Source organism: Bos javanicus, chromosome 25 (genome assembly GCF_032452875.1).
Source record: "Bos javanicus breed banteng chromosome 25, ARS-OSU_banteng_1.0, whole genome shotgun sequence".
Lineage (NCBI taxonomy): Eukaryota > Metazoa > Chordata > Mammalia > Artiodactyla > Bovidae > Bos > Bos javanicus.
In genome coordinates this window covers 34,452,367-34,477,432 of record NC_083892.1, presented here as the reverse complement: position 1 = coordinate 34,477,432, position 25,066 = coordinate 34,452,367, and the positions used below count along the sequence as shown (strand labels likewise).

General features: G+C 56.8%; 2 protein-coding genes and 1 non-coding gene across 5 annotated transcripts; all 3 read right to left on the bottom strand.

Annotated features, from left to right (window-relative positions):
• Nucleotides 1–1,572: 1,572 nt before the first annotated feature.
• Nucleotides 1,573–6,922, bottom strand: UPK3BL2 (uroplakin 3B like 2). The gene is made up of 6 exons (XM_061401984.1): nt 6,545–6,922; nt 3,986–4,138; nt 3,657–3,876; nt 3,045–3,121; nt 2,693–2,813; nt 1,573–1,839 (listed from the first exon to the last, which is right to left on the bottom strand). The coding sequence occupies exons 1-6, from the start codon at nt 6,624–6,626 to the stop codon at nt 1,731–1,733; spliced, it is 762 nt and encodes a 253-aa protein (XP_061257968.1). The 5' UTR covers nt 6,627–6,922; the 3' UTR covers nt 1,573–1,730.
• A 7,024-nt stretch (nt 6,923–13,946) lies between these two features.
• Nucleotides 13,947–24,993, bottom strand: UPK3B (uroplakin 3B). 3 transcript variants are annotated; one of them, XM_061401981.1, is made up of 7 exons: nt 21,980–24,993; nt 21,669–21,818; nt 21,178–21,415; nt 20,860–21,000; nt 19,983–20,062; nt 19,048–19,177; nt 13,947–18,610 (listed from the first exon to the last, which is right to left on the bottom strand). In XM_061401981.1, the coding sequence occupies exons 1-7, from the start codon at nt 22,059–22,061 to the stop codon at nt 18,451–18,453; spliced, it is 981 nt and encodes a 326-aa protein (XP_061257965.1). In that variant the 5' UTR covers nt 22,062–24,993; the 3' UTR covers nt 13,947–18,450. The 3 variants fall into 3 exon arrangements, with proteins under 3 accessions (XP_061257965.1, XP_061257967.1, XP_061257966.1); XM_061401982.1 differs by lacking the exon at nt 20,860–21,000 and having other exon boundaries at nt 17,148–18,610; XM_061401983.1 differs by lacking the exons at nt 19,983–20,062; nt 20,860–21,000.
• On the bottom strand, nt 22,703–22,774 carry TRNAE-UUC (transfer RNA glutamic acid (anticodon UUC)). Its single transcript has one exon. It is a non-coding gene; the product is annotated as a tRNA-Glu (tRNA).
• Nucleotides 24,994–25,066: the final 73 nt, after the last annotated feature.

The window sequence follows — 25,066 nt, the reverse complement described above, 5'->3', positions numbered from 1 at the left end:
AAGCTGCAGGCGTCACTCCCTGGATCCTCCACATGAGGGTGAAAAGAGCATACCACGAGACCCAGAGGACACCGAGTGGACTACACAACAGGACCCCACTGATCCCCGTGAAACCAAGATCATCTTAAAGAAGAAACAGAGGTGAACTCTACAATCAACTGCTGCTACAAGGATTTGCCGGTATCATCTTGAGACTAACTATCTTGAGACTAACCCTTTCAGTACAGGGAGGGACCTGAGCTATAATTAACGTTGAATGTTGTGTATATATTCCTGATTTATCTGGCTATATGTCAGCCACCCTAGATGACATGAAAGGTCAGGTAAAAGTTATGTCTGATGATAATCTTCCTTTTTGGACTTCGGTCCTATCTTGGGTGAAGAGTGATGGGTGGAAAACTATATTTACCATTGTTATAGTTGCCTTGATAGTTCTGCTTTGTGGACCCTTTATTTTACAATGTATTATGAACTTTGTAACTCAAAGATTGATGTCGTTCTCCCAGATTGGAGGTCGGAGAGTCAGGGTGCAATATATCCCTATGAATGATGCTCATACTATGAGTTAAGAGCATCAAGAGAGGGGAATGAAGGAGGAAACAGACAGAACAGGCTCCACCTTGAAAGCAGGAGTCCATCTTGGGCCGGACTGTGGACTTTGAGCTCTATGCCCAGTATCTATGGAAACGACAAACCAACAGGAAAACCAGGCCCCCTCACCCCCGGATGAAAGAGCCCCAGGGCTCATACCTAGACTCTCTGTTGCCTAAAAGAACACCCTAATTATCTGTGTAACCAAATAGAATAAATTCTATCATGCTTATTGGGGTATGACCACAGGCCTATTGATAATTGTCCCCTGTTAACTACCTAGGCTTAAGGCATATGAATCAGGGTTAACTTTGATTATACTTTCTTTTCCTTTGTTCAGACTAGTTTCAGGGAATTTGGGGAGGTGGGTTTGGGCACATACACCTAGGGTATATAAGGTTTTCAGAAAAACTGGTCAGGGTCCTTGGCTAAGAGGAGACTCTGCCCTGGGCCCGCAGGTGTAATAAACTGCACTCCACTATCTGCATTGTCCTTCTGAGTTGAGTTTGTTTCCCGGAACACGTGGCTACAGCACTGTCCCCCACGGCGCTGAGCGACCTGAGGACAGAGCTCCGCCTGGGTCATCTCGGCCCAGAGTGGAGTGGATGACGACAGACGCTCGGTGTCCTGCATGGGGTTTGGGCCCCCAGTCTGAACCCAGGCATCTCCAAGGAGTTACAGCTTCTCACACACTTCCGCGCCCCCACCCAGAGTGAGCACAGGAGTGGGGGTGAAGCCTAGAAGCTCTAAGTCCTCCAGCCAGGAGGAGAGGCCACAGAGAGGAGGCTGGGGGGGAGGGACGGCATGTGCCCACAGGGCAGGTGGGCCTCACTAGACCTAACGGGGTCACTGGATTCATCCTCGCTGCCCGGATGGCTCGGCTGGCCTAGAACCCCTGGGTTGCCCCCCTGATGCTGTGTCCTCCTGAGAGCGGCTGGGACAGGCACGCAGGGAGACCAACAGATGTTCATGACCCAGCCATTCAGGGAGCTGTTGGGGACATTTATTCCTCAAAGCGGCAGGCCCAAGCTTTGGGCTAAGGATACCCTCCCCTCCCCCTTAGTTAGAAACGCTCTCTCCTCGGGCTCTGAAGCAGCAGGGTGGGCCCCCAGCCTGCACCAGGGGCCCCCTGGAGGCCCTCAGGAGCCCCCCACAGCTGAAGGCCTGGACATGTGGTGGGTGTCATATTTTCTCACGAACACCAGCTCCCCTGGGCCGGAGATGGGCGTGCTCCCGCAGGTGTCGTACCTGGGGGGCGTGGAGGGGAGGGGAGAGACAGAGAGGATGGTGAATGGACAGCCCGATTGAAATCTGATGGCCATGGCTTAGAGCCTGGAGTGCTGTGTCCCTAAATCTGAGAAAACGCAGCTCTGTCTCCCCCCTCTTTGTCACGACCCCGCCCCCATGGTCTCCTCCATTCCCCACACCCAGGACGCCTCCACAACAGCATCTGCGTTTCCCCTGATCAAAACCGGTCACTGGCTCTCTCTGGCCTTCAGGATACAGCTCAGCCTTGAATCAAGGCCCAGGCCTTGGTGGCAACTCTTCTGCCCCCAGACCCTCCCCACTTGCTTCCCTCCCCCTCCTCTCCAAATTCTCTTTAGGGATCAGATGTCTCTTTCCTCTAGGAAGCCTTGTGGACATCGCTTTCCCCACCAGGCCCCCGCATCTGAGTTCTAAATGAAGCCTTGAGCACTCAAGTCAAAGCTCAGCGCTTAGAGGAAAAACAATTCACCTCCATCCGCCTGGACCGTCTGCTCTGTGCCCCCACGTGCAATTCTAGCTCTTGCCACCAGGGGGCAGATGGTGTCCGCTCAGAAACTGTGGCCCCACCCACCGGCTCCACCCATCAGCGGGTGTCAGGCAGGCAGAGGGACGAGGGAAACAGGGGTCAATGCGCCCACAAGCACACATACTGGCTCTAGAACGCTGGGGATCCCTTGATCAATAACTGTTACCCCCGTTTGGCCTTCAGGGAAAACCTCTCCTGCAGAGCTAGCAATGCGGAGCAGGGTTGGAGGCCTGGATCCAGGGAAAGGGAAGAGGCGGCCCAGGTCAGGGACCCCACCCTCCCAGGGGAGCCTCGACCCTGTCCACGTACCAGGCGAAGATGAGCAGGGCGAGGAGGGCAGCGAGGAGGACGGCCAGCAGGACGGACAGGATGGCAATGATGACCACAGTGCCTGCGGTCTGGGGCCCTGGGGCAGCCTGGAGCACCTCGGCTGAGGACGCCAGGGGGTGCCACAGGTGGGTAGGGCAGGAAGGGAGGAAAGAGATCCGACCTGAGAAGAGGGACCTGGAACAGCCCCCAGACCAACAGCCTCCCAGCCCAGCCGGGAAAGAATGGGGCGGGGGCACAGGCTGGGAGAGGGGCTCTGACGGACTAGGGGCTGGCCCTTTCCTCCCAGCCCACCCCCAGGCCTCGTGTTGGCCCTGCACACCTGGCCGCATACCTTGCTGCAGGCGGGTCTCACTGGACCACTCTGTCTCAGCCATGGGTCCCCTGTCACTCATCACCAGGAACTTCACTCTGAACAGGAGATCCAGCATTGGGGGTGCGAGTCCCGGGGACCTGAAACCCTCCCACCCTGGTGCCTGTCAGTCTGTCTCCCTGACTCCCAGGACCTGGGAGGAACAGCCTGGAGCTGAAAGCGCAGCCTTAGAGTCCACCGGAAGGGGCTCTGATCCCAGTCGTGACTGTCTCCGCTGTGCGGCCTTGGGTGCATGGCCTGCCCTTTCTGGGACCCTCAGTGTTCTCACCTGGGACAGTGAGTGGAGTGGGCTAGGTCCCCCAGCACAGAACATCAGTGAATCAAGTCCTGAGTGAGATGAGATGGGGCCCACTCTGACTGGATGGGGAGACCCCGCCCATGTGGTCCAGGTGGCCCATGGGGTGGGGGCTCGAGCTGGGGGCGGGGCCTCTGCTCAAGAAGACTAGACAATTCACCGCGGCCTCCCTGGTCCCCTCCTGCCATTGGCAGAACTGGAGCCACGCTCCCAGGCACCCGGGCTCAGGCCTGGACACAGGCAGGAGCCTTCCACCCCCGCCCCGGCCCAGTGCTCACCGGTAGGGGCCGGGGCCCGGAAGTGGGCGGTTGCAGCCTCTTGTCCTCGGGGAGCAGCGGGTATCGTTGCCGACGCGCAGGACCCGGAGCTGGTTGCTGGGCGGGCCGCCGGGGTAGAGAGCCCGGCTGGCCCTCAGTGTGAGGTAGTAGCCCCGCTGGGGGAAGTCGGCAGGGACCGGGGTGTCCTCCACCTTCTGTGGAGCCGTGAACTTCTGCGTGGCTGAAGGTGGCACGGAGGGTCAGACGGTGGGGGCGGCCACATCCACCTACCCCCTGCTCCCCCCAGGCTCACTTCACAGAGGGAAAAGCAAGACCCCGGCGGCACCCACCGTTGCTGTGGGCCACCACTAGCCAGATGGCGTCAGAGTCGGAGATGCTGGGGTGGCTGAACTGGCCCCGCGGCTGCTCCAGCGTGAAGGTGGACTGGGTGAGCCTCCCTGCCAGGGTGGCACTCGAGAGCTGGGGCACGTAGCTGATGCGCTCTGGGCCGGGTGGGGGCAGAGAAAAGAGACTCAACAGGATGACCAACTCCTCATAGTCTAGTCTGGAGGCTCACGGTCCGGGAAGCCCCAGTCTGAGGGGGGAGTTAGGGCTTTTCCTGGGGGTTCTAATCAGGCATTAATCAGGAGGGCTTCTTGGCATCCAGCCCCTGGCCCCTGCCTTGGGAGCCTATTAGGGGTGGGCACCATTGGCGGTCAGGGGGAAGCCTTGCCCCCTGGAGTCACCAGGGTCTCAGTGAAGTACAGGGCAGATGGAGGTTCCAGAGGCCCCTCCCCAAGCTGCATAGTCAGTTGTGAGAGAGGCATCTTAGGTCTTGCTGGGGTGAGACTCAGATTTGGGGAAGCCTAAAGAAGCACAAGCTGGAATCAAGATTGCCGGGAGAAATATCAATAACCTCAGATATGCAGAGGATACCACCCTTATGACAGAAAGTGAAGAGGAACTAAAAAGCCTCTTGATGAAAGTGAAAGAGGAGAGTGAAAAAGTTGGCTTAAAACTCAACATTCAGAAAACTAAGATCATGGCATCTGGTCCCATCACTTCATGGGAAATAGATGGGGAAACAGCGTCAGACTTTATTTTTTTGGGCTCCAAAATCTCTGCAGATGGTGACTGCAGCCATGAAATGAAAAGACACTTACTCCTTGGAAGGAAAGTTATGACCACCCTAGATAGCATATTGAAAAGCAGAGACATTGCTTTGCCAAGAAAGGTCCGTCTAGTCAAGGCTGTGGTTTTTCCAGTAGTCATGTATGGTTGTGAGAGTCGGACTGTGAAGAAAGCTGAGCGCCGAAGAATCGATGCTTTTGAACTGTGGTGTTGGAGAAGACTCTTGAGAGTCTGTTGGACTGCAAGGACATCCAACCAGTCCATTCTGAAGGAGATCAGTCCTGGGTGTTCTTTGGAAGGAATGATGCTAAAGCTGAAACTCCAGTTCTTTGGCCACCTCATGCGAAGAGTTGACTCATTGGAAAAGACTGTGACGCTGGGAGGGATTGGGGGCAGGAGGAGAAGGGGACGACAGAGGATGAGATGGCTGGATGGCATCACTGACTTGATGGACGTGAGTTTGAGTGAACTCCAGGAGTTGGTGATGGACAGGGAGGCCTGGCGTGCATTCATGGGGTCGCAAAGAGTCGGACACGACTGAGCAACTGAACTGAACTGAGCCCAAGCCTGAACCCTAGGCTGGACTCTGGCAGAGCCCAGTGACCTTGAGCTCTGACACTCTCCGGGCCTCAGTTTACCCACCTCTCGAGTCTCCCCAGCTCCACCCACATGGTCCAGGTTGGTTGGTTTGATGGGAGGCGTGAATGGCTTGGTGGGGGGGTGGTGGTGACACAGGAAGACCCCAGGCCCAGACGTGGGGACGGGTCCTGGCTCAGAGCGCAGGGTGACCTCTCCTCACCTAGAGCTCTGCACCTCCCGCCCACCTCAGACTCCCTCCCCTTTGGGAACCTGTCCCCTTCTCAGCCTCCCACAGCCCTGTCCAGCCTTCAGGCTCTGCTCAAAGAGCTCAGAACCCCTACTTCCTCTCCGGGCCCCCTGAGGTCAGAGCTCCCCCTCCCTCCAGCCCCAATTGCTGGAGAGCTCCAGAAAGATGAGATGGGCTAGGGAAGTTTCCAGAACCCTCTTCCTCTTTTGGTTCAGTTCAGTTCAATCTGATTCATTTCTATTAAATTCAGCTAAGCGCCAAAGGTTCAGGGCTAGAACCTCCCCTCTCAGAGCTCTCAGCTCTAACACTGAGGCCCAGGGCACCCTGCATACAGCAGGTACTTAATGTTCGTGCTTAACAGAGGAGAAAGGCGCAGAGCAGCAGCAATGGGGGTTGGGGGCTGTATCTCTAAGTTCTTCCAGTTGAAGAGCCTGACAGTGAACTATGCCTGTCGCTCCCTTGCAGAGCTTCCTTTTGGAGTGTTATCCTTAAAGACTTCTTTAATTTTTTTTAATTAAAAAAAAATGTTGGGGGGCCATGCTTGCAGGATCTTAGTTCCCCACCCACCCCCTGCAGTGGAGGCACATATTCTTAACCACTGGACCGGCAGAGAAGTCCCTGAAGTCCTCTTTAAACCTTTCCTGGGGACATGGAGGAGGGGAAGGAGGGAAGACACTTGGTGACAACTGGGCTCAGGAGACAGGGGACGAGAAGCCCAGAGAGGCAGGAAGCGCTCCTTGCTCCCCTGTCTTGGGGGGCGGGGGCACAGGTGTCTGCCTCGTGCCCTCTTCTGGTGGGCTGTCTCCCCTGACCCATCTGGGACCCAGCCCCAGACTCAGAACTCAGACTCAGGAGGCAGCTGGGGGAGGTGGGCTCTGTCTTCCGGAAGCCTGAAGCGTGGTGGGCACCACCCCCTCCTCACCCCACCCACCCTGCCCCGACCCTCACTCACCCAGGCTCATCCCCATCTGGAGGCAGGCCAGCAGCAGCAACAGTGCCATCAGCAGCGGAGACTGTCCCCTGCCAAGCCCCATGGCCAGAAAAAGCGTCCAACCGTCTGTCTGTCCAAGGGTCTGTCCGCAGCATCCAGAGCCCCAGAGGCTCCGCTCCCTGTGCTGGGATGGGGCGGCCGCTTCTGGCACCTCCTGCTGCCCCTCCCAGGTGCCCCCTTCTCTCAGACAACTGGTCGGACAGGTTTAGGGGCTGAATCTGTTGGCCCTAAGGATTTGGCATCGCCAGGGAGGGGTCTGAACAGAATAATTAGCTGTGCTGCCAGACCAGCCCGGGCACCCACCCCCGACTCCAGGAGGGCCTGGCCAGGGAGGGGCCCCCGGAGGGGGCGGCAGCCCTGGGATCCAGGCAGCCCCAGTGGCAGTTCTGCCAGGCCCTGTGGAATCTCCTCATCCAAACAGTTCTCCAACCTGGCACCCAGGGCTCCCCATGGGCACCCTGTGCGGAAGGGAGTAATCCTCATTTCCTGGATGAGGCACAGAAAGCGGAAAGGGGGGCTTGTCTAAGATCACCCAGCCAGCTGGGGCAGACCCCAGAATTGGAGGATCACCCCCAAGGCAAGCCTGGGGGCATTCAGGGCACTCCCTGCTGCCTGGCCCCGGGAGGGGGCTCCCCACGGCCCCCCTGTGCGGAAGGCAGTAATCTTCATTTCCTGGATGAGGTACAGAAAGAGGAAGGGGGCTTGTCTAAGATTGTTGGGGCAGACCCCAGAACTGGAAGATCTCCCCCGCAAGGCAAGCCTAGGGTGACTCCCTGCTGCCCTCCTGCAGCCTCGCCCTGGGAGGGGCTCCCCCACATCATCCTCCCTCCTCTCCTTATCCAGGTGACCTCCTCTCTCCTTCCTCCATCTCTGGCCACTGCCAGAGCAGGACAATCCCCCCTCCAGACAGAAGGTTCTCGGCTGGGGCCCAGGGCTGGTGGGTGGAGCATGAACCGACCACCTCTCATCTGGACTGGAGTAGCCCCCCTCATGGGGTTCTCTGCTCCAAGCACAGGGACCCCACTCGGCCTAGCTCCACAGCTGACCAGAGCCACCCTCTTAAAACTCAAACTCCTTTGGGGGACACTTGAATTTTAAAAAAACAATTAATTATATTCCTTAGTCATTATAATGCATTTGATTTATATCTCTATATAATCAAATATATAATCTAGTTGATTGCCAGCCCACCTGAACTATCTTTCTTTCCCAAAATACTTAAAATGTGCAAATTGTTTATTGCAGTGAACTTGAAAAAAGGAAAATATTCCTACTGACACTATGTTATTACCTAGTAGACTTTTTTCGACCAACTGTTTACTTGGACTTGCTAGCAAATGGTTGCAGACTTTGCAGGATATGAACATTACTGCATTTCACCAGTGACTGACTCAGCCTCAAGGGAGTGTTAGTTGCTCAGTCGTGTCTGACTCTTTGCGACTCCATGGACCGTAGCCCACCAGGTGCCTCTGTCCATGGGATTCTCCAGGCAAGAATACTGGAGTGGGTTGCCATTTCCTCCTCCAAGGAATCTTCCTGGCCCAGGGATCGAACCTGGGTCTCCTGCATTAGCAGGCAGATTCTTTACCATCTCAACCACCAGGGAAGCCCAGCCCCCAGGGAACTGGGGGCCAAAACCAGAGGGAGAAACTCAGGGAACAGGATTTCCCGGGTGGTCCAGTGTCTAGGACTCTGTGCTCCCAATGCAGGGGCCTGGATTCTATCTCTGGTCAGGGAGCTAGGTCCCATATGCGGCAACTAAAGATCCCGAATGCTACAAGTAAGACCTGGCACAGCCAAATAAATGAATAAATATACTTTTTTAAGTATTTAAAGGGGGAGGGGAGGCAGACAAGGTTGGGGTAGTCCAGGTGTTCATGGGGAGCCTCAACCAAAAGGCGCTGAGACACCCTCTCCCAAGGCCTCTCGCCTCTGTGTCTTGGCTCAGGCCAGGCTCTCCCTGGAGGGCCCTCACTGCCTTTCGTACCCAGCGAGCTCTTGTCCTTTGGCCCTACCTACCCCAGGGTCCGGTGTCACCAAAAACTCCCGATTGGCCTTGGTGCCTCCTCTTAAGGCCCTCCACAGCACCTGACGTGCACCTACATCCTCTTATACACTTGTTGCAATAAAATGTATTGTTTCATCAAGTGCAGCTCTGGCCACACCTGGCCCTCCTCCTGCTGGAAGCTCCTGGAGGCAGGAATCCCCCTCCTTTCCCCACAGGATGGCCGGGTGGACGGGGAGGGCTCCCAGGTCTGGCACGGGGTGCGGGGGAGGCCTCCGCAAAGCAGCCACTTCGGAGTGCTGCCGGTTACACGGATGGGCTTCAGATGCAGGTCATCCTGTGCTTGACGTTTAGCCATGAGACACGGAGGTCGTGCTTAGACTTTGAAGCAGAGGTGTGGGCCTCTCAGAGGACATGACCTGCTGCTGGGCCTGGAGGCAGAAGAGAGGGGGACATGAGCCGGCAAGTCCTGGGCAGACCCAACCCCGGAAAAGCTTCTTTATCTCGCCAGCCTGTTATTACAGAAATGGTCACACCTGGGAAAGTTGGAAGTCTATAGAACAAAGAATGCCCTTATATACAGTCCCTACCCAGATTCAACAACTGTTAACATTTTGCTATACTTGCTCTCAAGCCTCTCCCGTGTGTGTGTGTGTGTGTGTGTGTGTGTGTGTGTGTGTATGTATACACACTATGGGAGAGTATAGTATATATGTGTGTATAGTATACACAATATGCTTCCCCGGTGGCTCAGCGGTAAAGAATCCACCTGCAATGCAGGAGGTGCAGGAGATTCGGGTTTGATCCCTGGGTTGGGAAGATCCCCTGGAGGAGGAACTGGCAACCCACTCCAGCATTCTTGCCTGGAGAATCCCCGTAGATAGAGGATTGTATCTGTAGCCTGGCGGGCTACAGTCCATGGGGTCACAAAAGAGTCGGACACGACTAAAGCGACTAAGCACAGTATATACATATGTGTGTATATATACACACTAAGTTACTCTCTATACATCAATATATACCTGCTACTGCTGCTAAGTCGCTTTAGTCGTGTCTGACTCTGTGCAACCCCAGAGATGGCAGCCCACCAGGCTCCCCTGTCTCTGGGATTCTCCAGGCAAGAACACTGGAGTAGGTTGCCATTTCCTTCTCCAATGCATGAAAGTGAAAAGTGAAAGTGAAGTCACTCAGTCGTGTCCGACTCTTAGTGACCTCATGGACTGGAGCCTACCAGGCTCCTCCATCCATGGGATTTTCCAGGCAAAAGTACTGGAGTGGGCTGCCATACTTACATGTATATAAAACATATATATGTATACTTACAAAAAGTATGTATAAATATATATGTATACTGTATATATTACACTTACATATATTTTAATATAATGTACAGTAATAAAAGTATATAGATTTACTTTTTTCTTTTTTTACTCTTCTGAAAGGCAGCTGAAAGCAGCCATCTGAACATGGGAGGAGCCGGCTTTAACCTTTCGAAAGTACATTCTTGCCCATCGACTCATCTCAGATCCCAGAAGCAGGCAGGCAGGCCTGACTATTAATCTCATCATACAGATGAGAACACCGGGCCCCTCAGGGAGAGGAGCTTTCTCGGCCCTGTGGACGGTCAGTGGTGGGGTTGGAAACCGGCCCCCTTTTCATCTGTTTAACCCAGGGGCCGTAGGAGCAAAGGACCATGCATCTCTCTCAGTCTGTGGGCCCCTCATTACTGCTCTGCACAAGGTCTTGCTTTTTTTTTTTTTCTAATCTCTTCCGGCCTTCTCTATCCTATTTCTGTGCTCCCCGAGGCATCGACTCTCCTCAGTTCGGTGTGTGTCTTTGCATCAGTTACCTATGGCTGCAGTGACGTGCATTAAGGTCTTTGTCTGTGGTCCCCAGCATGCAGCTCACAAAGGAACATCCTTGGTTCCCTGAAATAGCCCCGGAGTGATAAAGGTGAAATGGCTGTTTTGTTTTGTTTTCTGTAACAAGCCCCTTTCAACCACACCTGAGTTTATGTTGCTATGATTTTGGAAAGCCCCTAGATAATCACAGGAGGGGGGCTGGTTGCCAAGGGAACCAGCCACGTGATCAAGAATTTGCAGCTTCATCCCCCGACCTCTGGAGAGGGGAGAGGGGCTGGAGGTTAGATTTATCATCAGCTGCCGATGGTTTAATCAATCATGCCTATGTAATGAAACCTAAAAAAAAAAAAAAACCTCAAATATTGAAAAAAAAACTAAAATACTGAAAAATCAGCTCTATTTCTACTGATTTGAAATGCTATTTTCAAAAAATTTTCTCTGTTTAGCTGTGTCAGGTCTTCATTGACTCATGCGGGATCTTCCATTGCATCCCTGAGACTCTCTAGCTGCGGCTCGTGGGCTCAGTAGCTGAGACACACGGGCCTTAGTTGCAGCAAGCGGGCTTAGCTGCTCCACAGCATGTGGGACTTTAGTTTTCCAACCAGGGATCAAACCCAAGGCTCCCGCATTGCAAGGCAGATTCTTCACCCCTGGCCCACCAGGGAAGTCCCTGAAATGTTCTATTTTTAATCACAAGTCACAGGCGGGGGCAACCCTCGATGCCCTTTTCACTTGATCCAGGTCAAGGTCCCATATGTCCGCAGGGCGATCCTCCCCACGGCCCACCCTGGGGCGCCAGCCGGCTCCGTCTCTCCCCCCAGGCCCAGTGCTCCTTCCCAGACCCACAGGGCCTGAGGAGTCCCCCTGGTCCTGCATTCAAACTGGGGCTTCTGCAGGGGAGCCAGTGTGAAGGGGCCAGAATGCCTGGGGGAGCCAGGGAGGGCTACAGGGGCAGGTGGGACACACCGAGCCCTGGGGAATAGTCTATTCCCAGGGACCTACCTGGCTCTGTACCTGGGGTCACTTATGGGACAGGGTAGGGCCTGACCCGAGCCCACTCTCAGCCCATTCCCCACCCCCTGCCCCGAGGGCTCTCCCACTGCCCTAGGCGCCTAGATTCAGGGCTCGGACAAGGCACAGGGACTGGAGGGCGAAGCTGAGCCTGACGGTTCCATGCAGCAACATCTCCACTGGGGAGCGGAGGAAGGGGGGCTGAGGACTTGGAGGGAGAGGCCAAGATGATTAATGGGGCATTCCTGTCTGTCCCTCAGCGGGGAGAGGTCGAAGTCAGGGAGAAGAATGGTTGTCAAGGGCGACGCATTCTTCCTGGGAATAACTCCAGCCTGCGTCACCCCACAGGCAGTGGGGTTTCAGGGAGGTGGGGACTCGAGTGTCTGTGCTGAAGGAGCTTAGAGATGGTCACTCATCTGACGGGGGAGGGGAGACTGAGGCCAGCAGAAGGGGGCAGGGCTGCCTGCCGGGCTCACCTAGAGGAGGAGGAATCAAGGGTGACCCCTGGGCTCCTGGGGTCAGGCTGGGAGTAGTGGTGGTCGGTGGGGAGGGGGCCAGGACACGGCTGCAGTGGGCCCTGGGGAGGAGAGGAGGCAGGGAAAGCTGGGCCAAGGGGCCAGCGTGAGACCGGCCCTTCCTGCCTCCAAGCCTCTGCACACACTGTTCCGGCAGCTCTCACCATGGCCCCCTGCCCTGCGTACTCTACCCCATCCCTGCTCATGTCCCCAACACTGTGAGGGTGGGTGGATCAGTCTGCTCCACCCGCCAGGGCAGAACGCCCCAGACCAGACGGCTTAACAGCAGACCTTTACATTCTCCCAGTTCTGGAGGCTGGAAGGCCAAGATCACGTGGGCAGGAGTGGTGTCTTCTGGACCTGTCTCCTTGGATCGTCCCCTTCCTGCCTCTTCACCTGGTCTGTCCCCTGCAGCACCCCGGTGTCTCTGTGTCCTAATCTCTTCTTATAAGGGCACCAGTCTGATGGGGTCACATCCTCACCCTCAAGGACTTAATTACCTCTTAACTTCATTATCTCTTTAAAGACCCTCTCTCCAAATACGGCCACACTCTGGAAGGCCCCTGAAGGCCCAGCGCTGAGGACTGGGCACTTTCACTGCAGGGGGCACAGGTTCCATGCCAGTCGAGGGAACTAACTAAACAGTCACGCGCTGAGGCTTCAACATAGGAATTTGGAGGAACACGGTTCCATCTGTAGCGGTCGGCTCCCCGGCCCCCTCCGTGAGTGGGACTGGATCTGACCCTCCCTCTGAGAGGCCTGCAGGGTCTCTGGGCTGGGTCCCTTGACCTGTTGTCCTGCCCAGCAGCTGCCCCTCCCCCTTCTGAGGGGACAGGTGGGGGTGGGTGGGGTGGCCAGGCTGCAGAGTGAGCAGCGGGGTGTGGCTCTGTCCATCTGCTCCTGTTTCACGTCGGCCCCTCCCGAGAAGGTGGTGCCCGCCCCACCCTCTGCCAGGGGCCTGGCAGCTCCCCAGGCTGCTGTGGGCAGGACGGGAGGGGCCCCAGGGAACCCAGGAGGCAGCGGGCTGGGGGGGCCAGGAGCTGGACTGGCCCTCCCTGCCTTCCAGCTTCCTGCTAAGGACAGCAGGGCGGGGCAGCGCTCTGCAGAAAGTGCTTGAGTTGCCATCCTGCGGAGGCACCAATGAACTGCCCCTCAGGCTGGGACACCGGCCCTGGGGCCCTTCCTAGGAGGCAGAGAGTCACAAACCCCAACAAGGCTCTGAGGAACTCCAACATGAAAGGAAATTCTTTCCGTGAGCACAAAGCCAAACAGGAACGGGCTTCCCCAGTGGCTCAGTGGTAAAGAATCCACCTGCAATGCAGGAGCTGCTGGAGACACGGGTTTGATCCCTGGGTTGGGAAGATCCCCTGGAGGAGGGCATGGTAACCGACTCCAGCATTCTTGCCTGGAGAATCCCCATGGACAGAGGAGCCTGGCGGGCTACAGTCCATGAGGTCACAAAGAGTCAGACAGAAGTGAAGCGACTTAGCACACACGCACCACAAAGCCATCAGGAGCTCCTCGTGTTCCCCCAGCACCTGGGGCCTGGCCACCTTCCCGGGCATGACAGATGGTTGCTATTCTGACTGCCTCCTGCAACGCCCTTCTTATGTCCGGGACACAGCCCCCACCAGCCAGCACTACCCAAATGATGTCTCTGCTCGGACTGGGTCCCCTCACCCCCACCCAGGACCCCCCGACCATGGTGGGGGGTGCGGAGCCTGTATCTGCACCTCCCCCTGCATCACCCAGAGGGTGGAACGTGCCAGGCTCCTAGGGCACCCACATCAGCCCATTCTGGCCAGTGTGAGGGGGTTTTTTATAAAACAGTCAGGCAACAAATATGTATTAAACACCTACTGGGAGCTGGGCACTGTGCTAGCTCTAGGGGGCGCTCTGGTGAGCAAAGCACATGTGGTCCCTGCCCCGCTGGAGTTGAGAGTTTAGCAGAGGAGATGCAAAAGCTCGTCGTTTTAAATGTCTGATTACAACAAGGAAACAAAAGGTGCCGAGGAGGAAAACAACATGGCTCTAGGAGAGCTGAGGGGTCAGGAAGGGCTTCTGAAGAAGTGTGAGTGGAGCTGAGGAACGACCTAGAGGAAGGGGCGTGGAATGGAGGCATGGTCTCTATCGAGGGAAAAGCAGGTACAAAGGCCCAGTGGCGGGATGGGGTGGAGGGGCTAACAGAGGCACGAATTCAGGGAGCAAGGGATGGATCCTGGCGCCTCGCAAATAAGAAGACCTGCTCTCACGGGGAGGAAACCTCTGAGGGGGGGCAAAGGTGAGACACATTAGGTGTATCATTGAGTTCTTCTGGATGCCACGGGAAGAATGGGGGTGGGGAGCAGGGATGCAGACGTGCGGAGACCAGCAAAGGGGCGACTGCTGACACCTCATCGAGAAACCAGGGTGGCGGGCCTGGGGGACTGCAGGGAAGATGGAGAGAAACGGACGCTTCAGAGATGAGAGGAATAAAGTGAACCCCGAGGGTGAGAGAGAGGGAGGGGTGCTGGCCGGTTTCTACCTGCTGTCATTCTGCTGCCTTTGATTTTTGGCCCAATGAGTCATCTGTGAGTCATCGCCCCCACAATCACTGCTGTTTTTTCCTTCTTCACAGTGAACTTGTTTTTAAACACTGAGCCATGATGTGATGGGCCAATGGGTTTGGAGGTACTTCCCCAAGGACAGCCCTGGAGAACATGGAAAACATTTAATAAAGAGGTTCTCCGCAATGCGGTTCTCACTAGGAGCCCTGCTCCAGGCTGTCACGAGCTGGCCCTCTCGGAGCTTGGGTCTAGCTGGTGACCCTCTCGAGCGTGACTCTGAGGCGGAAGGCCCCAGCACAGCTCCCCAGGGCCCAGCGTGGCGGTGCCTGGGCTGGTGATGACCGGGCCTGCCACCCCAACTCCGTGTGGACTCTGTGGCGCCCGGGGAACGCCTGCTCTGGGGCAGCACGCCCGCAGCCCAGCAGGCTCACTGGGCAGCCTTCAGCTGACCAGGACTGGCTTCCATCTTTGTAAAATACTAACAATTTGTTAGTGTTCGTGTGGATTCACTCACCTACGATGACGTTCCCAGAACCCCCTTTTCCTGGGGATCGGCTCCAAGGCTGGGGTGATAGGACCACTTTCAGAACATAAGGGGCCCCATTTTGCATTCATATCCATCCCCACATCAGAAACCTGGGCACAGGAGGGACCTCCCTGGTGGTCCAGTGGTTAAGAATCCACCTTCTTGTATAAATCTTAATAATGTCGAATTGGTTCACAGTGATTTTCAGGTCTACTGTATGCTTCTGCTTCTCTGTACATTCTATTCTATTAATTTCTGAGAGTTTGATATTGAAATTCCAACTAAATATCTTATCTACCTAAAACAACTGTAATTAATTGGAACTACATGTAACTTTGTTCTGTACTTTCCATGCCTCCCGTAAAAGTGTTACTATGTTTTCATAATTTAAAAATTAAAAAAACGAATCTGCCTTCTAATGCAGGGGACATGGGTTTGAACCCTAGTTGAGGAACTAAGATTCCACATGCCATAGGGCAACTAAGCCCCAGCTAAGATCTGACACAGCCAAATAAATAAATAATTTTTTTTTTTTTTAATGAAGGAAAGATACCCAAGCACAGCCTCTCCCTTTTGGCTTGTCTCCCATGTCTAAGAAGTGCCAGATTCCTCCAATCACCTCCCAAATATTTCTAGAATCCACCTCTTCCTCCCCAACCTGCTTCGTCTGCCCTGGCTCAGGGCTGATTCCACGTGCCTGGAAGACCAGGTCACCCTTGCTCTTACCGGGTTCCCGGCCCCCCATCCCTGCTGCTGTGGTCCCAGGAACCACCTGTGTCACCATAAGGCAAGACTATTTAAGTCTGATCTCCCCGAGTTCCACTCTTTCTCCGTCCCTCCTTCTTTCCTCTGACTTGACTTACATTTGCCTCCTGAGACACCTCTCACCCCTAGTTAGTCCCCTTGACCATCAGGTGGGGTCAGTTGCCTCCCCTGCCCAGGCTTCACTCACCATATTGCAATGTCTGTTTAGAGCTCGTCTCCACGGTCAAGCCTCAGGTGGCCACGATGAGAGCAGCTCCTCAGAGGGGCTTGAAGATGTTTGGGAGGGGCAGCCCCAGGGACGCACATCACAGGACTCAGAATGCACAAAGATTCTGGCACTAACAAGCCACCAAAGGACCCCGGGACACGCCAGAGCCAGGGGCAATTCCTGCTCCTGGCTGATCCTCCATCTTTGGGCAGGTTTGTTCATCTTTTCACTCAGCAAACACCAGTAGATCCCTATTTCTCACTATCACTTCCTTCCTGGGCAGGCCCCAAGCCAGGCATTCTGTGTCTTAAGGGCCTTGTTGTCTGGTACTGGGGCCAGGCCTGGGAGGGACAGCGTGGGCCAGGCTCCGCTGGTGGTAGCTGGCATAGCGCAGGGCCAACTTTTAACCCTCCTCCAATTCTAAGAATGAGACTCTCAGATGACTCGGAGGTGAAGAATCGACTGCCAAAGCAGGAGACACAGGTTCAATCCCTGGATCAGGAAGATCCCCTGGAGAAGGAAATGGCAACCCACTCCAGTATTCTTGCCTGGAGAATCCCATGGACCGAGGAGCCTGGCAGGCTATAGTCCATAGAGTTGCAAAGAGTCAGACACAACTGAGCGACTAAACAACAACAATTCCAAGAATCCAAGAGGATCCTGGGCTCTACGGCAGCGGCAGCGGAATTCTAAAAGTGGCAGTCTGACAGGCCTGGTTCTCGTGGCCAGGTGTCACCCAGGACACCACGGTGTGAGCTCCCAACTGCACCGAGAGCAGCTCTTGTGGCTGGTGAGGATGCAGGCAGGGTGGGAGGGAGACCACAGAGGCCAGGGGTGCATGGGTTTTGAAAGCAGACTCCCGTGAAGCGTGTACCTGGAAGGAGCACTGCTAAATCCACCTGCATTAGTGGTGGGTTTCCTGGCCCTGCCTCCCACCCCATTGGGGGTGGGTTTCCCTGGGGCCATCAGGAGATGGGGGTACCCCCATGCATAGCTAGGGCTAGCAATCTAGAGGACAGGCTCGGGGCAGCGCCCGGGCTGGTGTCAGGGGCAGGCTGCACAGGGCGGAGCCAGGGCAACGCGTGTAACTGCCCCTCTTGCAGATCCAGCGCGGGCACCACTGGGATGGAGGAACCAGATTGCATTTATTCATCTCCAAAGTCAGGGGAGGGGGGTAGATTTCCCCGCTTGGCGCCCTCCTTGGGGCGGCCTGTATGCTGGGAGCCGCAGTCAGGCTTAGAAGGGCCTGGGAGCGGCCGGGGGACACGGGGTTGGGGACAGTGGATCGTGGGCAGATCACTGAGCATGTTTTTCCATCCAGAAAACGGTGACAGCTGTGCAGTGGGACGACACACCGTTGATCCTCAAACGAGAGTGTGACTGCTCATCCTCTGGCTTGGCCGAGGTGGAAACTGGAGCCGTGACCTCCAGAGACCCAGCTGCGCGGCTGCCGCTGTGAGACGTCAGGTCCAGCGGCGGGACGCTCGGCTGTGCACAGACGTGCGCATGCGCGGGACTCGGCAACCGCGGCGCCACGGCGCCCTCTTGTGTCCACGGTAGGAATCACCGGTCTTGCAGGGAGACGGACGCTGGAGAGTCAAGTGGCTCCTGCTGGGTGATGCGGGCGCTGGCTACTGGACAGCAGAGTCCATCGGGGGCAGATCGTCTCAGAAGTGTGAGCTCGAGGGTGCGTGACAGTCCGAGGGGGTGATAGCCCCCCCAACAGTAACAGGTCACATCAGGACACGTGGTCATCTGAGGCCCAGAGCAGTGAGTGAGCGCCCCAAGAACAGCAGCGAGCCCTGCGTGAGGGCCATGCCTAACACTGTGTGTGTGGCATGCAGCAGGAGCTCAACAAATGCTTGTGGAATGGGAGTGAGTGCATGAGTGTGTGTGCCATCTGCATGTGCAAGGAGGTTAGATGTGGTAGCCGGATCGTCACAGAGATCTACACGGTCTGACCTTCCAGCCAGTGAGGGCCACCCTCAGAAAGGACCCACGTCCAGGGAAGATGGAGGCATCTTTGAAGGCCTCACTGCAGCTCCGGCCGCCAGTGAGGGACAGACGGAGGGACAGACAGGGGCCTCATGTACCCCAATATGGCCCAGCCCAGCCCAGCCCACTGCAGGCCTCCTCCTGGGGCCTGGAAGTCTCCTTTCGGGCAGTGTGTCTACATGACCTCCAGCCTCGCTTGAAGCAGGCAGATCAGAGGCAGATGGCTTTGGGGGCTGGATGCCTGGTCTGACTGAGGCCCTCCCCCAACTGCCTGGAGACTGGGGAAATGAGAAAGCCCAAGGCAGGGCTGCTAGCAGTGGGATTTCAGGCAGGACAGGAGGTGCGATGCGGGACACACACCCACACACACACACGTGCACTGTGCACTCACCCCCCAGGTCCCCACTGCCCCAGCCCCAGCCAGGTGGGCCAAGCTAGGGGCTGAGGCTGGGGAAGCGTTCCAGGCCAGGCTCGCAGCCCACCGGCAGGGTGGCTGCCTCGCTGGGCGGGATGTGGTGGGTCATGTAGCGCTTTCCCATGAAGGAGCCGATCCGCAGCTGCTCCGGGGCCTCCTCCGGCCACCACAGGCTGGAGCTGGATGGGGACAGGGAGACGGGCTGTGGGTGGAGTGTCTCCCTGCTGGGTGGAGCGGGCTGCCGAGCTCCCATAGCCCTCCTCCTGCAGCCTCTGATGTCCCTTTCCTCCCTGGGAAGACCAGCTGGAGGCCTACCTCCTCCAGGTGGCCACCCTGGCTCCCTGGGTATCAGTTCATTGAAACAACTGAGGGCTCACTGTCAGGGAGAAGGGCCCAGGCAGAGCAAGGTGGCCCCGTCTATGAACCCATCATCAGAGGACCTGCTGGACTGCCTCCCTGAGCTCCTAGATGAGAGACACTCAGGGTGGAAATTCCCTGCACATTGCTGGAAGGGGAACCACCCAACTCAAAACTACAGGGCTTCCAGAAGGTGCTGGGCCAGAGAGAGAGCAGGGGCTATGGGGGGGCAAGGGGCCCTCCGGGGGTCGCCACTCACAAGCGCACGCTGGAGGCTGCCAGGAAGGCCAGGAGCAAGAGGCCGGCCAGAGAAGACAGGATGGAGGTGATGACGATCATGTCTCCACTCCGCCGCCCGGGCCACGTGTCGATGGAGCCTGGGGACTTCCCTGCACACACAGCGGCTTTCAGAGGCTGCCCTCAGACCGCAGGGCAGTCACCTCCCCGCCATGCTGACTGCCTCACGTCCCCAGCCGGCACCCTGAGCCCGCTCATCTGCCCCTCTCTGCCGCGGCACTTGCGCTCTGCCAGCCTGGACCACCCGTCACGCCAGCCTCCGCCGTGGTCTCACCAGCCGGACTGTTCCCACCACCCGTGGCAGGCAGAGAGGCAGCGGAGCTCAGGGCCGACCGGGTGCTGCCCTGTTCCCTGGAGCCTGGCATTCAAGGCCTTCACGTAATGAGACCCACGCCCCCTCCCCTCCTGACCCCAGTCTCTGCAGCCTGTCTCCCAGGCACCCTTCCATGGGACACTCGGCCTTTGACGTGCAGTTTTCTTGGTCTGCTGAACCGCTGGTCCTTGGCGCTCTGCTGAGAGCAGACTTCCCAGGACCACGGCTCCAGCCTCTTTCTTGCCCTGGCCCCTCTTTTCTACCCAGCAGTGCCCAGCACAGGGCTGGCTCCCTGAAGGAAGGGCAGACTATTTCTGTCCAGGATGGGGCTTCAGCCTAGGGCACCCAAGGGTTGGCAAACATTTTGGGGTGGACAGAGCTGGTGTCTCTGCCCAGGGGGCTGACCCAGTATCTCACCCTCTAGAGGGAGGTTCTATTTAGGGGGTGGCCAGGACTTGGATTCTGACTCGGGGGCCCCAGTCCCATGGTAGCCAGGGGAGGGGCCGGCTGAGCACGACCAGGGTGCCAAAGTTGGCTGGTCCACAGGGCACACTGGAGTTGGAGCGCCCGGCCCTCCACGCTACCTTGGCGGAGAGCAATGAGGTCGGACCACCTCGTCTCGGCCTGGGGTGAGCCCCTGGAGTTCGTCAGCAGGAACTTCACCCTGGGGGAGAGGACCAGGGGTGAGACTCTGCGCCTCGACTGCTCTGGGCAAGGCCCCCACCTCAGCCAGGCCCCAGGCAGCTCATGACGGCCAGGCTGTGGGCCTGTCATGTTCAGGGGAGGGGGGCACCCTGTGCTAAGCACCCCGAGACCTCTCTGGCCACAGCAACCTCTGCCACCAGCCCTCAGCCATCTGAACCGTCAGTCTTCAGACACCCTCTCTGGTTCAGGGGTCCCCGTGACTAAATGCCACATACGGGGGCTTCAGGGTGGCTCACAAGGGTGTGTGAGGCCCCAGCCCCTCTTCTCCGGAGGAAAACTGCTGGCTGTGTGGAGTCTGCAAGGCTTTGGAAGGCCCCCCAATAGGAGGGGGCACCCCTCCTGGCAAAGGCCAGGAGGGAGAGGTGTGCTCAGGGCGTGCTCAGAGACCAGGATCAGGGGAGTGGGCAGGCTGAGCTCCGAGGGCACCGCCCAGAACTTGAGTTGCATCTCTGTTCGGGGTGGGCGCTCTGGGATCCAGGCAGGCTGGCACCTGCTACTGACGGGAGCCGGCTCTCGTGGTCTCTAGGGACAGGGCGGAAGGCTGAGTCGGTGAGTGGCCACTGGGTCAGAGGGTGAGGGGCGTGGGCGTGGAAGGCGGCTACACTCTGCCCCGCCGTCCATGTGGCACCTGCCGGTTCCCCCAGCCGCACTTGGTCACCCTGAGGATGTCTGGCCTTGTCCCCTTGCTCGCTGGACCCCTGCTCTCCCACCCGGGTTCCACCCTCAGCCCCAGGCTGACTTTCCTGCCAGACCCACCTGTGGTTGGGGGGGAGCGGTCTCCAGCACTCCCCTCCCCACATGCTGGGCCCATCCCCTACCGGCTCTGTGATGCCCACCTCCTCGTGGAGGCCACCTGCCCCTCCAGGAGATCCAACCGCACACAGGAAGATACCAAAGCTGGAGAAGGGGAGGGGCTGGCTCGGCCTGCAGCCGGGAAGGGGCGGGGCCAGGACAGAGGCCTGGGCGGAGACTGGGGCGGGGGTAGGGTGGGGGGCAGCCCTGGTCTCAGAACCCAACCCCCACCCTCCCTTTCCCAGTGCAGCTCCCTTCCAGGTTTCAGGTCAGGCGACTCACCTGTAAGGCCCCGGGCCCGGGAGGGGGGCATTGCAGTAGCGAGGCTGATGGAGGTCAGCAAGGCAGCCGGCGTCATTGCCCACCCTAAGCACGGGGGCGCGCCCACTGCCGTCCGCAGGGTCCTCACAGGGCAGCTGGTCCATGGTCAGGGGCAGTGTCATGTAGTGGCCATCGGTCAGCAGCCGTGGAGAGGCTGGGATTTCAGCCAGTGTCTGGGGGTTCTGGAAGACCCTAGAGGCTGCAGGAGGGAGGCACAGGCAGCTGGGGCCAGAGGGCAGAAGACAGGTGGTCCACTCCCATAGCCCTGCGCCCTCCATGCCTGAGAGCCCAGAGTGCCCCTCCAGACACAAATCAGACGCCACCACTCAGATCCACCACAGGATAAAGCCCGAACTCCCCATTCACACCGAGTTGAGCGGGGCTCCCAGGGCCCTGGAGCTGTCCTCAGACCCACCCGTCACCCCAGGCCCCAGACCTGCACCATGACCTACCGTTGCTGAAGGCCACCACCAGCCAGACAGTGTCGGCCGCGCTGGAGTGCCTGTCCAGGACACAGCGCGGCTGCTCCAGGGAGAACGTGGTGGCCGTGACCTTCCCTTCCAGGTCCCAGGAGGTTATCCGCGGCGTGTAGGGGATGAGGTCTGGGGCCGTGGAGATAGGCGTGAGGGTCCAGGGCCCACTGCCCTTGGGGCTGCCTCTCCCGGTTGGTGGGGGGTGGGGGGTCCCAGGGTCTAATCACTCCAGCAGGTGCCCCAGCCCCTAGGGTCTGGCCAGGTGCACCCCTCCCGGGACCCCTACTTACCCAGGGTGAGGCAGGGCTGGGGCCAGCCCAGCACCACCAAGAGCAGCAGCCAGAGGTGAGGCTGCCTGGAGGGGAGCCCCATAATGGCCTGCAGCGCACCCACCAGCCTGCTTCCACACCCACAGCCTGGGGCTGGTCTGGCCAGCCCGGGCCGTGCCCCTCCCCCGCACACCGTGGGCCTGGAGGAGCTGGTTAGTCAGGCTGCCCCGCTGGCCAAGGGCTGGAAAGACCTGAAAATGTAAAAGCACCCCACTCCGCCTCCCAGCCCAGCCCACCCCAGGGAGAGGGCTGGGCAGGGCTCTGGGCAGGGGCAGGCCAGGGCTGAGAGAGGCCCCTGGACCCCCGGGTGCTGGCCAGGTCACCCCAGAGGCCCATGTCTGAGTTTGGGTCCCACCCAGACCCCCAGCCTTGGGGAGGAGGGCCACATGCCAGGGATTCCTGCACCCCGCGTACCAGGAGCCTCCCTCTGGCCTTCCATCCCCACCCAGAGGAGGAAGGGGCCAGCTCTAGCTCCCTCAGGGCCCAGTGGTCCTGCCCTCCCTTCACAAGGCCACATCCTCCCTTAGTTCCTGTGATCATAGAGCCCAGACAGCTGGCAAGTGCCCTGCTGACATCACTCCCTTGGGTTCTCACTACATATGTATTTTTTTTTTTTACTTTTTAGAATTCTTTTAAATTTTCATTAATTTTTTTGGCCACACTACTCAGCTTGAGGAATTTTAGTTCCCTGACCAGGGATTGAACCCAGGCCCTGGCAGTGAAAGCACCAAGTCCTAACCACTGGACCACCAGGGAATTCCCTATAGTGGGTTAGTCGCTCAGTCTCGTCCAACTCTTTGCGACCTCACGGACCACAGTCCACCAGGCTCCTCCATCCATGGAATTCTCTGGGCAAGAACACTGGAGTGGGTTGCCATTTCCTTCTCCAGGTAATTCCCTATATGTATTTTTAAAATTAAGATATTATTCACATAACCTAAGATGTCCCTTTAAAATGTACAGTTTAGAGGGTTTTGTTTTGGTGGGGTTGTTTTTTGGGGAGGCTGTTTTTGTTTTAAACAAGAAGGGATTTTTATTTACAGGAATTCTGGAGAAAGATGGCTGCTGGTATGGGTTTGGTCAAATGACATTAGGGTCCATGCCTCTAAGATTCTCTCGACCTTTTTTTTTGCCATACCTGACAGCTCGCAGGATTCTTGTTCCCAACCAGGGACTGAACCCAGGCCAGGTCAGTGAAAGCAGAGTCCTAACCACTAGACAACCAGGGAACTCCCTCTCTTGGCATTTTTTTCTCATTGCAGCAAGGTGGCTGCTGTGGCTCCAGGCATCGTGTTCTCACTCAAGGTAGGAAGAAGGGAGGAGCAGGGAGGTGTTGCTCAAACTCTTTTATCAGAAAACCTTATACTTTCCATATAACATAAGCCCTGTAGACTTCCTTTTAAACTTCATTGCCATAAATCACCAGATTCTAGAACCTTATCACCCCAAAAAGAAACACTGTACCCATTAAAACGGTCACTTCCCATCCCCCTTCCCCCCTGACAACCACTGATGTACTTTCTGTCTCAGTGGACTTGCCTCTGCGGGATATTTCATATAGACAGAATCACACAATGTGTCATTTTCTGCCTGGCTTCTTTCATTTGATATAATGTTAAGGCTCATCCATGTTGTATGTGTTAGCATTTCGTTCTTTTTTCTAGCTGGATAGCATCCCATTGCACGGACAGATCGTATTTTGTTCATCCATTCACCGGCTGATGGCTCTTTGGGTCGTCCCACTTCTTGGCTATTATGAACGCTACCGTGGCCATGTTTCCAGTTCTTGGATATTTATCTAGCAGTTTAACTGCTGAGTCATATGGTAACTGCTTCTTGTGGCACTGGTCGCCAGCTTTCCAAAGCAGCTGCATCTTACATTCCCACAAGCGCTGGGCAACGGTTCCACTCTCTCCACATCCTCACCAGTATTTATTTCCTATATATTTTATAATAACCACCCTAGTGGGTATCGAGTGGCAGCACTTGCGGTTTTGATCTGCACTCCCCTAATGATGTTGCTTGTCCACCATCTGTGTAGCTTTTTCAGAGAAATGTGTGTTCAAGTCCTTTGCCCGTTAAAATTGAAAAATTTTTTTATCATTGTGACAGTTCTTGATATACTGTGAATACAAGACTCTGATCAGGCAAAAGATGTGCAAACATTTTGTTCCTGCTCTCTGACTGCGCTGTGGGGGTGGGAGCCGAGGGTGAGGGTGTGGCACTCAGGTACCCATACCACCCCTCTGCCCTGTGAGCCCTGGAGCGAGTCTCGCTGTGGAACCTAACAGCGTTGGGCTCCAGCTTCTCTATCGGGGCCTCCTGGCCCTCCCCAAACCAACTTCTCCACAGGGCAGGGGGCACGATGCCAGGGGCTCACCAAGCTGCCTTACTTTCTTTTCACAATCAGAAGAGGAAAGAAAGTAACTTCTAGGTGAAAGTAAATACTCTAACATACACTGATCTTTGTAACAACAAATCATAAAACAGAATTTAAGTTTCTTTCTTAGGGAGAAAAGGGCTTGTGAAGGCCACAAGCACACCCCCCCACCCCCACCCCCGCTCACCTTCAGGAGGCCTAGGAGTATTGGATCCTCTTTCTAAGAAGACTGGGAAGAACTGGAACCTTGAGGGCGGGGATCAGACCAGACTTGGCTGGGATTCAGTCCCAGCTCTACTACTGTGCCCTTAAACCTCCGTTTCCTCATCTGTAAAGTGGACACAGCAGTACACGCCCCCACATGAGCAGCACTTAGAAAGTCAGAACCCGCTTAGAAAGTCAGAACCCCTGAGGAAGTAAATGGGAGGAGCTGCGGGGTCTCCCTGGCAGAGCTGCTGAAGGCCCACTGCAAGGAGAGCTGGGTGGGGCCAGAGGAGCTGCTCCGGTCAGCGCCCGGCTCCTGGCCTCCCCGCAGCCTGTGTCTCATTTAGGAAGAAACAAAGGTTGGACAGGAAGCCTGGCAGGTCCATTCCTTCTCTGATGCAGCAAGACGTGTGTGGGCTGGCCTTCACACATACACACCCGTGTACACACGCAGTCTCTCCAAT